This window comes from Esox lucius, chromosome 9 (genome assembly GCF_011004845.1).
Source record: "Esox lucius isolate fEsoLuc1 chromosome 9, fEsoLuc1.pri, whole genome shotgun sequence".
NCBI classification, from domain to species: Eukaryota; Metazoa; Chordata; class Actinopteri; order Esociformes; family Esocidae; genus Esox; species Esox lucius.
This window is the reverse complement of record NC_047577.1, coordinates 8468939-8487326: the sequence shown is the minus strand read 5'-3', so window position 1 is coordinate 8487326 and position 18388 is coordinate 8468939. Positions and strand designations below refer to the sequence as shown.

At 39.6% G+C, this 18388-nt stretch overlaps 1 protein-coding gene across 1 annotated transcript; it reads left to right on the top strand.

Moving 5' to 3' along the window:
* The first annotated feature begins 8216 nt into the window (after positions 1-8216).
* On the top strand, positions 8217-17747 carry LOC106024442. Its single transcript, XM_034294482.1, has 6 exons — positions 8217-8294; positions 11265-11342; positions 13084-13419; positions 15967-16082; positions 16787-16945; positions 17700-17747. The coding sequence occupies exons 2-6, from the start codon at positions 11288-11290 to the stop codon at positions 17745-17747; spliced, it is 714 nt and encodes a 237-aa protein (XP_034150373.1). The 5' UTR covers positions 8217-8294; positions 11265-11287.
* The last annotated feature ends 641 nt before the right edge of the window (positions 17748-18388 follow it).

The following is an 18388-nucleotide window of genomic DNA, read 5'->3' as shown; positions in this document are numbered from 1 at the left end:
GTAGCACTCCTTTATTTTCCTGTTTTTGTGACTGGAGTGCTCCTTTAAAACGGCTGACATAGTTTTTGTTTCTGGTTACAATGATAATAGCCCCAGCATTGTTGGCCCTCTGGGAAAAGCTAGCAGCTAGCCATATCAAACAATTGGTTTAAACCAAAACATTGATATAGTATAAGTTTAAGTGTATATCCACAACTTAAAATAATAAGTTTGGAAAATGCACCTATAAATTATTTCTTTAAATATGTGGAATCTGTTAAATGTTTAACTGTCCCTGTAAAACTGCCTTGTAGCCATAAAATGTAGTAGATTTAATCATTTGTATAGTGAAACTCAAAAATTTTGCTTTGTGCTGTTTTATATGTAGCCTTGATATCCAGTTTGATAAAATATTTTATAATTTTTCATGAAATTGTGTTTCTCTGAATTCTTATGTATTTAGAATTTGACTAAAACAAGTACATCATGATCACTGGCAAAGTTGCATTTAAAGATCTTAATGCATTGCACCGTGCCAAGATTACAGCACCAGTCTTCTCATAAAATGTTTTATGAGGTGCAAGAACACATACAAAGGGATTAAGACCATTGATTGTTGACCATCAGAGGACAAGTCCAGGTGAACACAGTGGTCAACCATCAGATGACCAGTCCAGGTGAACACAGTGGTCAACCTTCAGATGACCAGTCCAGGTGAACACAGTGGTCAACCATCAGATGACCAGTCCAGGTGAACACAGTGGTCAACCATCAGATGACCAGTCCAGGTGAACACAGTGGTCGACCATCAGATGACCAGTCCAGGTGAACACAGTGGTCAACCATCAGATGACCAGTCCAGGTGAACACAGTGGTCAACCATCAGATGACCAGTCCAGGTGAACACAGTGGTCAACCATCAGATGACCAGTCCAGGTGAACCCAGTGGTCAACCATCAGATGACCAGTCCAGTTGAACACAGTGGTCAACCATCAGATGACCAGTCCTGGTGAACACAGTGGTTGTGATGACTGTGACATGACATTCCAGATCCCCAGTGTAACTTATCTATGGTTCTTCTACCCATCACCCTCAGGGGGAAAAAGGCCTAAACATGAAATTCCCCACATTTCCTGACAAACTATTCATTTTGCTGACACCTTGACCCCTGCTGAAAATGTGAAATATTAACACAGGCCAACGGTTTGGATTTATACAACAACACTGAACACAGGGCATATGCATGTGTTTTCAGTACTATAATACCTTATGTTGCCTTAAAGAAAAACTGCTACATGACTACAAATCTAACTGCTCACACAACAGAATGACCTTATACATTTTAAACCTGACCTCGTGTTGTGTTCAGTACGAGACACTGAATCACATCATATTCTTACCATTACTCAGAGCATTCAGAGGGAGTACAGGCCCCAACAACACAGCCATATACTGACATGCAGGTGTGGTCAATGAAGCAACAATGAATCAACCATCTAGGACCAGGAACAGGCCCTCCACATGCAGGTCTGGTCAATTCATATCAATTAGTTAACCATCTAGGACCAGGAACAGGCCCTCCACATGCACGTCTGGTCAATTCATATCAATTAGTTAACCATCTAGGACCAGGAACAGGCCCTCCACATGCAGGTCTGGTCAATTCATATCAATTAGTTAACCATCTAGGACCAGGAACAGGCCCTCCACATGCACGTCTGGTCAATTCATATCAATTAGTTAACCATCTAGGACCAGGAACAGGCCCTCCACATGCACGTCTGGTCAATTCATATCAATTAGTTAACCATCTAGGACCAGGAACAGGCCCTCCACATGCAGGTCTGGTCAATTCATATCAATTAACCATCTAGGACCAGGAACAGGCCCTCCACATGCAGGTCTGGTCAATTCATATCAATTAGTTAACCATCTAGGACCAGGAACAGGCCCTCCACATGCAGGTCTGGTCAATTCATATCAATTAGTTAACCATCTAGGACCAGGAACAGGCCCTCCACATGCACGTCTGGTCAATTAATATCAATTAATTAACCATCTAGGACCAGGAACAGGCCCTCCACATGCAGGTCTGGTCAATTCATATCAATTATTTAACCATCTAGGACCAGGAACAGGCCCTCCACATGCACGTCTGGTCAATTAATATCAATTAATTAACCATCTAGGACCAGGAACAGGCCCTCCACATGCACGTCTGGTCAATTAATATCAATTAATTAACCATCTAGGACCAGGAACAGGCCCTCCACATGCACGTCTGGTCAATTCATATCAATTAGTTAACCATCTAGGACCAGGAACAGGCCCTCCACATGCACGTCTGGTCAATTCATATCAATTAGTTAACCATCTAGGACCAGGAACAGGCCCTCCACATGCACGTCTGGTCAATTCATATCAATTAGTTAACCATCTAGGACCAGGAACAGGCCCTCCACATGCAGGTCTGGTCAATTCATATCAATTAGTTAACCATCTAGGACCAGGAACAGGCCCTCCACATGCACGTCTGATCAATTAAAATCAATGAATCAACTACCTAAAACAGGACGGTCTGATCTGTCTAAAAATATCAATTATTTTTATTTAACAGTTATTTGACTAAGTTTGTCATTGAGAATAAATTGACATTATCAAGGACCACCTGTCCAAATCAATACAGCAAAAGGAAAAAACCTACAACAGAGAATCACACATTAATAATGTAGAAATGTAAATACAAGTGAATAAAAACAGCAAGCACATTGATCAGATCAACCACCAAGACACAGGAACAAGGACACATACTAAAGATCATCATTATTACATAACAATCATAGTTATCGTCATCATCATCAATCGGTAAATGTAAAAGCAGGATCAACTCACTCTTGCTGAGGTATTCAATGAGTTGGTAGATCTGGGCGATGCCTCCCTCTGTCAGGGGCGCCCCGAAGACGACACCCTTGTCTGGAACGAGGACATGATTGGTCAGTAAGGAAGAGCTGGTAATGCAACGTTAACCAGAGGGCGGTCAATATTAACCAGAATACTGTCAATATTAACCAGAGGGCGGTCAATATTAACCAGAATACGGTCAACCAGTATGCGACTGAGATCGTAGGTAAGGAACACACTGTAAAAAATAAATAAAAATAGAGGTGGGGTCTGGGCCATGCTAAGGATGCAAGTGTTTGAAGATTGACATGTAAAAAATACAGAGGGCCCAATCCCCATTCGAGCCCTAAACCCTGCACCCTAGACCCTAAACCCTGCACCCTGGGCCCTTGAGGAGTGAGGATGACAGGCTTTAGTGCACTGTTAATAACTCCACCAAGCCCTGAGACAGGATACATTGGGTCTCTCATGACGCAGCTTCTCCATGAAGAAATCCGGGTTGAAGATGTTGGGCAGGCGGATAAATGAAATGGATAAATGACTGAACAGTGTTTTAGTTTAGAGATCACAGTTGCTTTCATTGGCTGATGACCAAGTCGAGATCATTAAGAGGGATAAACAATTATTTAGCCTACTGTAACTTCAAACTGAAGAACATGTTACGATACAGTGCTGTAACTTAAAGCTATCTTTGCCACTTAACATGCAACAAGAGCCATACTGAATAAATGCTATTGCTGTTATTCAGCTACATCGAGTTAATAATTGCTGGTATTATTCAGTTGTGTGAATTAATAAAATACATTGAGAATGTTACAACATGATGGTCAGATCGGGTTAACATAACCAGATAAGATAACTATCCAATGCAGTCCCACAGCACTGCAAAAGCTAACTAGCCACGGAAAAAAACAATATCACCAAAACAGTTGAATATCAATAACAGAGAAGCAAAATAAAAAGAGACCCAATACATTTGTAAATAATACAGTGTCTTTATTTTTTAAATTTTTTTTAAGCATGTCTTTTCTTGTCTCAAATATTGTATTATCTTCTATTTTGTGCATTTTCATCGCTATCTTCATCCGCTGCCATCTTCCGTTTGAATCCTCCGCTAATATCCCGCCTATTTCTTTTCTGATTGGTCGGTTATGAAATAAATAGGCGGGGTGTATGGCGTAGATTTGCATGTTTGTGATTGGGTTGTTTGAATACACTTGTGGGCCAGTGTCAATCAAATGGAATAAAAAACATGTAATATTGTGATAATATATAACATTTTTATTTATTTAAACATTATTCAACCAGATCGAGTCAACACACCAAATTCTCGTTTTCAATGCCATTCTGGCAAATGACATGCAATTGGAAGAGGATGGGATAATAAACAGAACCACATTAATGATGCAAATATGCATATATATACAAATATTCACATACACACACACAAATGTACAGTATGCAATGGGCTGGTTTCAAGGACACAGATTAAGACTAGCCATGGACTAAGAAAATTTAGCTCAATAGAGATGCTCCACTGAAATAGAGATTGTCCCCGAAACCAGGCCAATACACAAGCAGGAAAAAAACAATCATCAATTGCACTATATATAGAGACACATACACAGTTATATATTTGGTTCCCAGCAAATCAGAAAGCGGCTTGTTCATTTGTTTAAAAAGGAAACTGTCAGGTGAGAGTAATTTGTAACAGTTTCTCACTGCTGAGAAATTAAATGAACGATAGCCTAATGAAGTGTGGGGTTTAGGAAAGACCAGAGGAAGACCAAGGAATCTATTAGTGCACAGGATTCTATAAGAAAAATAGATTTTGAAGAGTGACTTAAGATATTGGGGGCTTTGGCCTTCAGGACTTAAAAATAAGTTGTTAGCATTGAGTCAGGGGTTTTATATATAGGGGTCCACTTATCCAGAGTGTAACGGTCACATTGATTAGTGTTGAAGGGGGGACTGGTGAGAAAACGAGTGGGTGTGTGGAAAATTGGATTCAATAATTGGGGAGGATAAATAGTAAGCATATAAAATTGAAACTTCAAATCAAATGTCATTGAACCCGTGCGTTGAATACAGTCTACAGTAAAAACAACACGAGTGTACGCAACAACCCTCACTGTCTTTACAGTCTCTGTCTTTACAGTCTCTTTACAGTCTAGAGCCAACATTAGCATTAATCACTGGTGTAGCCCTGGTACTGGGTTAAAGGACCAGTGGAAATGCGGCATAATATTATCATGATCAGTGAGCCCTGCCAAACCAAGAGCCCTGTGAATCATATCCACCCTTCCCTGCTTGAGCCACGGCCATGAACCTAAAACAATAGCTTCAATCTATATCTGGCCTTTCCCACTCCCTTTCAGTTCTTCAACTGATGTCCCCAATCTGGTGCGTTGAGCTTTTCACAAAAGCCTTGTGATTGAGGATGTCACCGCTCTGCCAGCATCTTGATCTCAAGCATAGAGTTGAATAGAGGGAACATCTCCTGTGTTTGTGACAATGGCTTCTGCTACATTCTAATCTAGTCCATTTCTTCGTCTTCAACTACTTCTGTTACTCACCATTCTAAAAACACGTCCAAAAACAAAAGTTGCATATAATGGCAGAATCTGATCGTAAACAGGTTTTTTGTTTTAGATTCCGTCTCTCACCGTTGAAGTGTACCTATAAATAAAAATGACAGACCTGTACATGCTTTGTAAGTAGGGAAACCTGCAAAATCGTGCCCTAACGTGTAGAGGGGCCCTCGTAATTTTTTTAAATGTTGAATAAAGAGGAGAGGCAGCCTATGTACAGGGCCCAGAATTTAGTGCAACACTCCTGCCAGAACCAAAGACACAATCAGCATGCAAAAGAGGTAGGCAGATGTGCTACTTCCATATAGCATCTAGGACTGTGACTGACTAACATTTAACATTAAATTTGTCAGCTGCTTCCTTACTTAGACTATTTGATTACTTTCAAGATAAGAAAACTGCTGACAATTTTGGCAGATTTTTTGGAGGCCAAAGCCTTTAAGTATAGTAACTAGGCAACATTTCCTAATTTTAAAGATTCTAAGAAATCAGTCTCACCTTAAAAACGATTTGGGTTGACTCTCCTGGGCTTTCCTTCCACTGCAATATTGATGACCAAACATATATCTACAACTCATCAACAGTGTTAACTAACATTAGATAATATGACATTTTATATTGGTAACGAAATGCCAAGCCGTAGGCACACAGTGTGTCAGAAAATATGGGAATTAGGTGAAATCTAATTTGAGATATAACAGAAGTAAGCTGTTTTTGTCGAACTTATCCAATGACAATACACAGAAACACATTAGCAATTTTCTATCATTACATTTTCATTGAGTTTAAGCCAGAATAAATGAATTTTATACGTGCTAGCTTAACCAAAGGAATCCCTATGGTTAGAGAGAGAGAGAAACAGAGAGAGTGAGAGAGAGAGGAAGCATCACAACACATCTTACCAGCACAAAAGCTTTTGCCAGGGATTTGCATTCCATCATTCATGCATCTTTTGTGTCAATAATTTAAGCCCCACCTACTACAACAGGTAAACCGAAACTATGAAGACATGTTCATTCATCCAATATAAGGTTGGTGAAACACAGACATGATGACTTTATGGCAGAGTAAGACTGTATGTTATATCTTCTGCCATAAAGTCAACATTTCTGTGTTTCACCAACCTTATATAGGATGAATGAACATGTCTTCATAGTTTCGGTGAACCACGCGTTTGAGATCACCCCAGAGGGGCTCGATTACAATAAGGTCAGGAGACTGTGATGGCCACTCCAGAACCTTCACCTTTTTCTGCTGTAACCACTGGAGGATCAACTTGGCCTTGTGCCTAGGGTCATTGTCGTGCTGGAAAGTCCAAGAGTGTCCCATGCGCAGCTTTCGTGCAAAATAATGCAAATTGTCTGCCAGTATTATCTGATAACATGCTGCATTCATCTTTCCTTAAATTTTTACAAGATTCCCGTGCCTTTAGAACTTACACACTGCCAAAACATCAGTGAGCCACCACCATGACAGTGTGGATGGTATTCTGTTCACTATAGACCTTGTTGACCCCTCAACAAACAATAGCGCTTATGGTTGTGACCCTAAATCTCTATTTTGGACATTTCTGGCAACTCAACCATGCAGCTAATTTTTGTTGGAGTATCGTCGTATTGTGCTCCTTGAATTAACCACAACTTTTTCCAGAGCAGCCTGAATTTCTCCTGAGGTTACCTGTGGGTTTTTCTTTGTATCCCGAACAATTCTTCTGGCAGTTTTGACAGAAATCTTTCTTGGTCTACCTGACCATGGCTTGGTATCAAGATATCCCAGAATTTTCCACTTTTTAATGAGAGATTGAACAGTACTGACTGGCATTTGCAAGGCTTTGGATATCTTTTTATATCCTTTTCTAACTTTAAGAAGTTCCATTGCCTTGTTACGCAGGCAATGGAACTTTGCAGTTCTTTTCTGCTCCCCATGGCTCAGTATCTAGCCTGGTCAGTGCATCCATGTGAGAGCTACCAAACTCATTTACTATTTTTACACAGACACTAATTGCAATTTAAAAAGCTTCAGGTGTGGGAAATTACCCTTTCATTTCCATTTTCACCTGTGTGTGTCACCTTGTGTATCATTAAACAAGGCCAAACATTCAAGGGTATGTAAACTTTTGATCAGGGCCATTTAGGTGAATTCTGATACCATAATGATTTAAAAAGGAGCTAAACAACTATGTGATAATAAATGGCTACATATGATCACTATCCTTGAATACAATTTTAAAGAATTGCATGGTCAGCCATATTTTCAAACTCAATGCCAAAATGTCACAATTTCTGCCAGGGTTTACAAACCTATGAACTGAATATAGTACCAGTCAAAAGTTTGGACACATTAACCCATTCACTGATGGAGTATAATGTGATGAAATCAAGTTCATTATGTGGGGTATTTGTGGACCTCCATTATATCCATCTCTGCACCCACAACACATATCTGAATGAATAGTTTAAGTCAAGGTCAGAACATGTAGAATGTTTAAGACCATGAATTGAAAAGTGCATGAAAACAGAAGTAGATATAATATATTAGAAATTTGGCACAAAATGGAAGTCAACTCATCAAATAATAAAATGGAAGTAGAAAAAGCAGTCTTTTGTGCAATTTCTTGCACTGTCATGTCAGCTTTGTGGCATGCTGGTCTGGCCAGTGTTCATGTTAATGGCCTAAAGAGGAAGCAAACAGAAATTCTACAACAGCTTCTGCCCTGACTACTTTAAATGTTTAATGTCTGTGACAGAAGACACACCTACTGTCAGTCTCCATTGACTACTAGGAACTTTGGTTCACTGTACAAGACCTCTCCTCTTCACTTGGTAAGTCTGTTTAACACAATGAAGACAATTTCTTCAAATATTGATTTTCATTATTTATTATCTATACTGCAAGTCAAACACAGAGGGAATCAGAATTCCTCTCTGGGACACTTTCTAGATAGAGTTGCTATTGTGTAATTATTATCCATAGTGTGTGTTTTGAAGTGTGTGTCCAAGAGTGTGTGTGTGTGAGCAAATCACTTGCTGATCCAATCATCATGAAAAGTAAAAGAATCCTAAAAAGGAAGATCTGTAGAGAGATGAAACTAGAGAAGTAAACCTAAATCAAATATTCAAAAGTAAATAACTTAAAGATACTGTACATACTGACAGAAAAAAATTATGCATCTCATGGAGATAACCAGTTAGTAACATTTGATGGCACATGGTTTTCAGTTGGGCGGTTTAAAATGTTCAGCCATTATTTAAGTAAAGCATGTAGCATGTAACTCCAGTATATTTTTATATTATATTTTTACTGTGAAAGTGTCTTCATACAAAGTGGACCAAAATGTTCATCCGGAACAGTTGGTAGATTCTAGATTGTAGGAACACACTCTGCATTGTCAACCACTGAACTATGATTACATTCCATTACAGTGAGTCTGTCCTGTGGTTAGTTTGCATGAAATGTTTGTACACCTTCCTGGAAATGGAGGATGACAGATATTTGCTTAGCTTGGGGTATTATTTTTATTCCAATTTGAAGATTTTAATCTGTAATGAAAAACCTTTCTACTAATTTCACCTCCAGTTCTGTGGTGTTGTAGTTGCTTCAAAATGACACAGCCCACGTTTGATGAAATGCATCGTACTATTGCAGTTGGATCCACTTTTGGATATTCTTTCATGTTTAATACATTGTAAGACATTATTTGGGGGGTATTTCATTAATTTAGCTACACAATCCCTAAATGTTGAAACCTATACAGTTGTGCGAAGAAGTTTGCAGACCTTTGGAGTATTGATAATATATGTACCATTTCTAAAAAAAACATGAGTGATCAGGCAAAACACATTTCTTTTATTTCTTATGGGATTCATTTTCAACTGTAGGTTATAACAGAAAGGCACAACCATAAAACAAAACATGGCAACAAAGAAAGAAATGAACTGACCCCAGTTCAAAAGTCTGCATACCCTTAGTTCTTAATACTGTGTATTTCCCCCTTTAGCATCAACGACAGCGTGCAGTCTTTTGTAATAGTTGTCTATGAGGCCCCAAATTCATGCAGGAGGTATAGCTGCCCATTCATCTTGTCAAAAAGTATTTGGTCGTCTTGCATAAACCACACGTTTGAGATCTCCCCTGAGTGGCTTAATTATATTATGGTCAGGAGACTGTGATGGCCACTCCAGAACCTTCACCTTCTTCTGCTGTAACCACTGGAAGGTCAACATGGCAACTGGAGTGTCTAGGTGTTATCGGGCATATTGTAACTGGCCTTTTTTGTGGTATTTGGCACATTAAAGGCTTTTTTCTGGCAACTCAACCATGTAGCTCATTGTTGTTCAAGAATCATTTTATTGTGCTCCTTGAAACAACTCAATGTCTAGCTTGCTCAATTCATCCACTTGAGAGCTAACAAACTCATTGACTATTTATACTGATAAAGTAATTGCAATTAAAAAAGCCACAGGTGTGGGAAAATAACATTTAATTGCCATTTTAACCTCTGTGTCACCTTGTGTGCCTGTAACAAGGCCAAACATGGAATGGTATGTAAACTATTGATCAGGGCCTTTTGGGTGATTTCTGTTATCATTATGATTTATAAAGGAGCCAAACAACTATGTGATAATACATGGCTTCATATGATCACTATCCTTGAATAAAAAGTGTTTTTGCATGATCACTCATATTGTCAAAATCAATGCCAAAACTTCACCAGGATATGCCAACTTCAGCACAACTATAAGTAAAAAAAGTATGTTTAGGAACATATTTCAAATGGTTTGCTAAGATAAATGTTCTTAGTTTCGAAAACATAAAAAAATATATTTTGCTGTTTTGTGGGAATTTATGCATGATATTCACTCAAGATAAGTCTGAGGTAAATAAAAAATGACAATGTTATCCCGTCTTTCTTTTGGCAAGTCAGCGTAACTTATATATTTTAATTGTTTTGATTGTATTATAATATGATACAATGGAATCTTCAGGTCTGAACACTCATAACAATATCAACCACATATCATACATACCACTGTCTTGAGTGGTACTGGGATCTCTGTACTGTATTCAACAGGAACCCTGGGAAATAATAATTAAATAATGATGAAAGATTAAAAACCTACAGTATGTTTATAGTTGCGTTGGTCTTTGTAGATTTCGAGCCTTTCCCTTACAGATAAAACCAGCAGGAGAATAATAACAAATAGGAACAATTCCTTGAGTGGTACTTCACCTTCAGTAAGCACATCTAAAAATACTCTAATAAAGTTGACATTGATTACATACCATTTTGAGTAACTTAAGTATTGTAGCATCCTTATGGGCCCTTACTCTCCCCTCCAAAAGGGGATATCCCTGTTTGGATCATTCGGTAGTGTTCCCTGATATGGAGCTGAAGGTTGTGTGTTCGAGACTCTGACCCATCAAATGCTACATTGGTGTCAGGAGTGGGATATTCCCCGATGGCCATCAGAGAGGCATGTCTCTGTGAGGGACTAGTTATATTTTAAGGGTAATGTAGTAACTTGGTAAGGACACTACTTGCAGTGGGTAGCCGAAAGTAGCGGGTTTGAGACTCTGCCCATCCAAACAGTAATGTAAATGCAAATAACAGCATGTATATTTAGGTAACGATTAGGCAATCATACAGCAGTAATGAGTCTGAGGACCATTAAAAAAAATTCAAATTACAACTATTCTGTGATGATATTCTGTATTTTCTTAAGCATATTCATTTCATTATTGTATTTCATAGCAATGTTAATTCATGACAGCAGTGAGTTTATGTTTTCAAGCCTGCAGGGAGGAAGATGCATCAATGGCCTTGACAACAGCAGTACATGTGTTGGTGTTTACACTCCTGTATGTGGCAGGTATGGACTCATTCGTATCTTTATATTGTGATATTCATCTTAAAGGATCATTTATAATGAATTATTTTTCAGTTATTCAGCTACCCCCCCATCCGATTTCTAAGATTAAATAAGAAAAACACCTCTGTGAACAAATAAACATTTGAAAGTACACATAATCAAAAGAATCCAAACATAAACCAAACAGTATGGAATAGATCAATCAATAGTATTTAAAAAAACGATTCCAATATTTAAATATGACACCATTAAAGTGCCACCAAGCTAAGGCATTATACTCAAACAAATCTGTACAAACACAAGTACCTGCAATGAATAAAAGACCAATTAACCAGCTTGCTTCTTTGCAATGTCACATACGCCCCTACCAATCATGACTAGATGAGACAATTTCTATTTATTTTATCAATTGTTTACTTATTTATTCCAGAAGTATATCAGGAGAAGACAAAATGCCTACGGAGAATATAACATTGAGTATAGATATTTGACTTTTGACTTGAAGGTTGTAGATGTGCATCACCCAAAAGTCACCAGTTAGATGATTGGTAGTCATCAATAATTACAACATTTAGAGCAACACTTGAGGGCTGCAATATTATAATAAACAATTAATATATTAACAGTTATTATTGTACAAGAATGTATCTTAGTCCTCTTTTTAGATCCCTGAATAATTTAGTTCAGGGATCCCAAATGGGGCATCAAAGTGTGGACAAACCATACTCTTAAGATATTCACACTACAACAACATCTGTGTAGAGTTCACACAACTTGGTGATAACTTGTTCATGTAGTATTGTATCAATGCCAGACAGACAAGTGTTGATGATTCCAACTGTGGAGTGTGTAGTGTGGTTTTATTAAACTGGCAGAAATGTTTAATAAACAGAAAATGTACTACGAAGGATCAGACTGGGAATTAAATAAAATAAATAATGAACTAAGACAATATCAAGGTCAGGCTGAATTTTCATAAACAGAATGAATACATTCTAGGATGGTTAATGTTCTCTAGAAGAGAAAATAATGAACGGCTTAGTAATTCACAAAACAATACCTCACTATCAGACTTGGGAGAGAAACTGAACTAAATACTGTGACAAACAAAGGACAAGGGAATTTTTCACCTGGTCACCATGTAGATTAACATCAGTGAACTTTCTTTTAAGGGCTTATTGTCACATTGCAGAGATGAAACACAAATGCTGAGTACAATGATAACGATTTCCAATTCCCAAAACGTACTGAAACACAAGACTAGACAAAGCTTGACAGGAACTCAACATTAAAGACAACGACTGATCAAAGGGACAAGGAACTGGGGAGACTAAATAAGGAAGTAATCAGGGGAAAATGAGACACAGATGAGAGGACTAAGAAAACAGGTGAAACCAATGAACACAAGGGATAGAAACAACAGAACATAGAAACCAACTAGAACTTAAATACACTGAACATAGAAATGTAACAACCCAGCTGTTACACGTTTATAACTCAGTACAACTACTGTAGTATAAATAGGGCTTTAGGGGAAAACGGGTCCAGAAACTGATAGTTTACTGGATCAAGTATCAGAGCCGACATTGTGTATAAGAAGTATATTTTATAGTTCCCTTCTGCAAGACACTTAACTCTAATTGCTTGTGTAAGCAGCTTTGGATCAGAGTTTCTGCTAATGAACTGAAAGGTAAATGTAGTGTAAATTCTAATCCCCTTGTGTTGTCTGACTGTGTTTCAGTGGTACTGGGTCAGAAAGGATGGGGTGTGACCTACTCCACTCAGAGTATCTGTGCCTTGAAGGGGTCAACAGTGGAGGTGTCCTGCTCTTACACATTTCCCAGTGGAACAGTCAAATCAACCTACTGGTTCATTAATAGCAATGTTAATGTGAACCTGATTGGATACTCAGACTACAGAGGTCGTGTGACGTACCGTAACCATACGAATAATAACAACACCCTGATAATCACAGACCTGAGACAGAGTGACTCAGCTCAGTATTGGTTCAGATTTATTACAGTTAAGCCTGGAAACCAATGGACTGGCACACCTGCAGTCACCCTGTCTGTCACAGGTAGATTGAAAAACTATTCAATTAAAGTTTCTATCAAGAAATGTATTTCTACCACATTTTCTTAGTTTGTGTTGACCTTGTTACCTGCCAAAAACCATGATGTCTGGTCCTGGCTGGGGTGCCTCTAGTCATCTCAAAGGTCACTACTGTTTATTTATCCCCAACCACAGGCAGCTGTTTCCTATTGCCTGTGATTGTGGATCCTATTTAAGTTGCCCTGTTTGTCCCTTAGTTGTGTGTCATGCTTCGATTTGTGGTTATGCGCTCCTTTTGCCACTTCTGTTCAAAAGTAAAAGATAACTAAAGGAATGACTATCTTCGCCTCAAGTCCTTTCCCTTCAACCATGACATGATGAAGTTGAGCAAAACATTTCTGTATTAACATGAACACAAGGGAAATTTCGCAGCATGTGGAATATAGTCCTTGAAATGTTTTGTCCAATAATTCTTGTTTTCAGTACTTTACTCCAGTATAACAAGAAAAGGAACCAGGCATGCCTAGTTCTTCTGGCCCGCGATTAGAAAGATGAATGTAATTGCCCCTGGTTGGATTAGATCTGTGGTTTCCTATAAGGCAGACTGTGTCTTTAACCATGTGTTGTTGCATGTGATTCGTGTGTAGAGATGTGGTGTCTGTTTACTTCTGCATTGTCAAACCAATTAGTTGAAACTCCATGGTTCTCCAAACTAGTTCCCTACATTAGCTGACATCCAAACCAACAACAGGTATAACAGGATTGCTACACTACATTCAACACATTCAATTAGAAAGAGATTACTGTAGATGGTAATCTAAAAGCTATAGAGTACCTTTAATGAAAACATTTCCTCCAATCACTCCATGGCTGGTTAGTTTCTTTAGAAAACAATAACAGTTTAATATCTACAGTAACAACTATGCTATGTGAACTACGTCAAGTAAATGGAAATCGAGAGAAATATGTTCGTGGTCTTGTTGGCTGGCTCCGTTTATGCAGTCCGGCAAAACATGTATAATTTGAGAAATGTGTAGTTTTGCTTGATTCCCATATATCTGGGTATCTTCCCTGGTGATGTTCTGCCAGATCTGTACTGGGTATCTTCCCTGGTGATGTTCTGCCAGGTCTGTACTGGTATCTTCCCTGGTCATGTTCTGCCAGATCTGTACTGGTATCTTCCCTGGTCATGTTCTGCCAGATCTGTACTGGTATCTTCCCTGGGGATGCTTTGCCAGGCCTGTACTGGTATCTCACTGGGGATGTTCTTGCCAGGTCAGTACTGTAGCCATCTTCAGGTTGCTGCTTGTTTTCAGTCTTGTCTTCACAGATCTTCAGGACCCACATACACTACCTCCACCATATTTCCCAGATGAGGTGATATATAGTGATGTATTGAGGTATTTAGTGAACTCTAGTCAGTACTGATATACAGCTGAACTGACATGTCAAGTATTTGATGTGTTGTTTGTGTTATTTAGTGAACTCCAGAAGTATTTAGCCAGTGACACATTTTTTCTTTCTTGCTCTGTATTATTTCTGTTATTTCAAAGACCAAAGGGCTCAAATGCAGGGCCAACACATATACACATTGTATTATATAGTAAGGATTTGTGTGGAAAAGTATTAGGCAGAAGAGATTCCAACAGATGAAAGACCATGAAACATGCAGTGACAACTGGTATAAGACCATGAACATGCAGTGACAACTGGTGTAAGACCATGAAACATTCAGTGACAACTGGTGTAAGACCATGAAACACGCAGTGACAACTGGTGTAAGACCATGAAACACGCAGTGACAAATGGTGTAAGACCATGAGACATGCAGTGACAACTGGTGGCAGGAAGTCTGGTGAAGCGATGAGTCAGAGTTCAACATTCCTTAAGACACCAGTATGTCAGAAGTAGAGTTGTCAAGTAGCACACTGATGCCTGTCTGCTGCCATCTGTGAGGTAGGGTGGCATCTCTGTCATGGTCTCAACAGTGTAGGGGACCTGGTCTAAAGCAATGGAATTATGAATGCTGGGAAATATTTATCACAACTTTTGATTCATCATGCTGTACCTTTGGGAAAACAAATGATTGGGGAAAAAAACTTCATCTTCCATAACAACAACGACCAAAGACACTGCAAACACAGTAAGATGTATTTGGAGTGGACATACTGTACAAGACTGGACACCTCAGAGCCTTGACTCACACATTATAAAACATCAGTCAAAGTAAAATAAGTATTATTGCAAATCCTGCAACGAACTTGGAAGAAAGCACAGAAAAAACTGCCAAAGTGAATTGCCTCTGTTACTTTTCATTGTGTCTTTGTGGTTACTTTAATGTTTTTTCTTCAAACAAACACATACCGCTCAGATAAATGTCCTCCATTACAATGGCTTTAGACATGAATCGCATTGTACATCAAATCTTTGTTACACACTCAGCCTTTCTGTCATTTGCGTGTAATTATTCTGTCAGAGGATATAAACAATAATTGTTGTTAGATGCAACATTATTAACAGCTGCTGCAAGCCATTATTTAATGATACACTGAGTGTTTAATCTTCAATTCAGGTCTACAGGTGGGTGGGACTCCTGCCACTGTGACTGAGGGACAGAATGTAACACTGACCTGTATCACATCCTGTCCTCTGACTGACAACCCCACCTGCATCTGGTACAAGAAGAATGTAACCTCACAAAAAGCATCAGGACAGAGTTACAGCATCACTAACATCACATCTGAGGACAGTGGAGAATATTACTGTGTGGCTCAGAATATATATGGACGTCCCAACTCATCTACTGTGTCTGTGGATGTTCAATGTAAGTAACTATTTGCTACATCTGATCTCTAAAACACACAAATGGACACATTTAATGTTACAATAAATTTGATTTGCTTCAACTTTATTATCATTGAACAAATGCAAGTACAGTACAACGAGTTACACATGCTTCCCTACTCCTTCAACTTGCCATGCTGGCAAATTTTATAGCTGCAATGATGTTCCCGAGGTAGACGTGTGTATGTAACTGTAGAACATGTAAGTACAGTGGAACTTCTAAATGTGCAATGAGGGCAAGTTTAAGGTGCAAGACAGCATGTGTAAATGAAGTACAGGAATAGCAGCAATGACACATGCCTGTTGACAACTGAAAACGTACTTATTGGACTTTGTAAGGCAGTGACAGAGTCCAGTAGTACCAAGGGTGGGTATGGTTAGTGATGGGTCACAGAGTTCAGCAGGGTTACAGTAGATGGAAAGAAACTGTCCCTGAACCTGCTGGTGCGAGTACGTAGAGACCTGTACCGCCTTCCTGATGGGAGGAGGGCAAACAGTTTGTGGCATGGATGTGAAGGGTCCCTGGTGATGGCGCGTGCCCTGTGCAGTCAACGTTTGCACTGGAGGTCCACAATGGCCGGGAGCTCGGTACCAGTGATGTGCTGGGTGGTTTCCACCACCCGTTTCAGGGCCTTCCAGTCTGCCACGGAGCAACCACCAAACCACACCGTGGCGCAGCTCGTCAGAATGCACTCGATTGTGCAGCGGTAGAAGTTCACAAGGATCTTGGAGGACATGTGGGCCTTCTTCAGCCTTCTCAAAAAGTACAGGCACTGCTGTGCCTTTTTGACAAGAGTTGAGGTGTTGAGGGTCCAGGACAGGTCCTGAGAGATGTGGACACCCAGGAATTTGAAGCTGGACACGCTCCACCTCAGTGCCATCGATAAGAACTGGGGCATGACTGCAGCCTTTAGACTTCCTGTAATCCACAATGAGTTCCTTGGTTTTCTTTGCTTGAGGGCCAGGTTGTTGTCAGCGCACCATGCCGCCAGGCACTTGACATCCTCCCTGTAGGCTGACTCGTCATCGTCACGGATCAGGCCTACCACCATGGTTTCGTCTAAACTTGACTATGGTGTTGGAACTGTGTACAGGAGTGCAGTCGTGGGTGAAGAGGGAGTACAGGTATGGGCTCAGCACACAGCCTTGTGGTACACCAGTGTTCAGGATCAGGGTGGAGGAGGTGAGCTTGTCTAACCTGACTGACTGGGGTCTGTTGTTTAGGAAGTCCAAAGTCCAGTTGCAGAGAGAGGGGCTGATCCCCAGGTCATGGAGTTTGTTGACAAGCCTAGAGGAGAGGACCGTGTTGAGTGCTGAGCTAAAGTCTATGAATAGCATTCTCACACAGGGGTTGTAATTACAGTCATAATCCCATTGTACATTGTATTAAAGTCATAATTCCAGTATGTCCTCATGTAAAAACTGCTTAAAAACACAGTTTCATTACTTTTTGTTCCCCAGATTCTCCAAAGAACACCTCAGTGTCAGTCAGTCCCTCTGGTGAAATAGTGGAGGGCAATTCTGTGACTCTGACCTGCAGCAGTGATGCCAACCCACCTGTGGACAAATACACCTGGTACAAGAAGCCTGTAACCTCACCAAAAGCATCAGGACAGAGTTACAGCATCACTAACATCACATCTGAAGACAGTGGAGATTATTACTGTGAGGCTGAGAATAAATATGGACGTCTCAACTCTTCCTCTGTGTATGTGGACGTTCAATGTAAGTAACTATCTGCTACATCTGCTATTTAAAACAGAAATAGACACATGTACGGTAACATTGTATTACAGTCATAATTCCAGTATGTCCTCATGTAAAATACTGCTTAAGAACACAGTTTTATTACTTTTTGTCCACCAGATGCTCCAAAGAACACCTCAGTGTCAGTCAGTCCCTCTGGTGAAATAATCGAGGGCAGTTCAGTGACTCTGACCTGCAGCAGTGATGCCAACCCACCTGTGGACAAATACACCTGGTACAAGAAGACTGTAACCTCACCAAAAGCATCAGGACAGAATTACAGCATCACTAACATCACATCTGAGGACAGTGGAGAATATTACTGTGTGGCTCAGAATAAATATGGACATCTCAACTCTTCTCCTGTCTCTGTGGATGTTCAATGTAAGTAACTATTTAAAAAA

Excerpts from the sequence above, each read along its gene's own strand:
- LOC106024442 (XM_034294482.1), top strand. The coding sequence starts at position 11,288 with ATGGCCTTGACAACAGCAGTACATGTGTTGGTGTTTACACTCCTGTAT. Across the intron at positions 13,420-15,966 it reads AGTCACCCTGTCTGTCACAG|GTCTACAGGTGGGTGGGACT; the intron begins GTAGATTGAAAA and ends TCTTCAATTCAG. Across the intron at positions 16,946-17,699 it reads ATGCACTCGATTGTGCAGCG|ATTCTCCAAAGAACACCTCA; the intron begins GTAGAAGTTCAC and ends TTTGTTCCCCAG.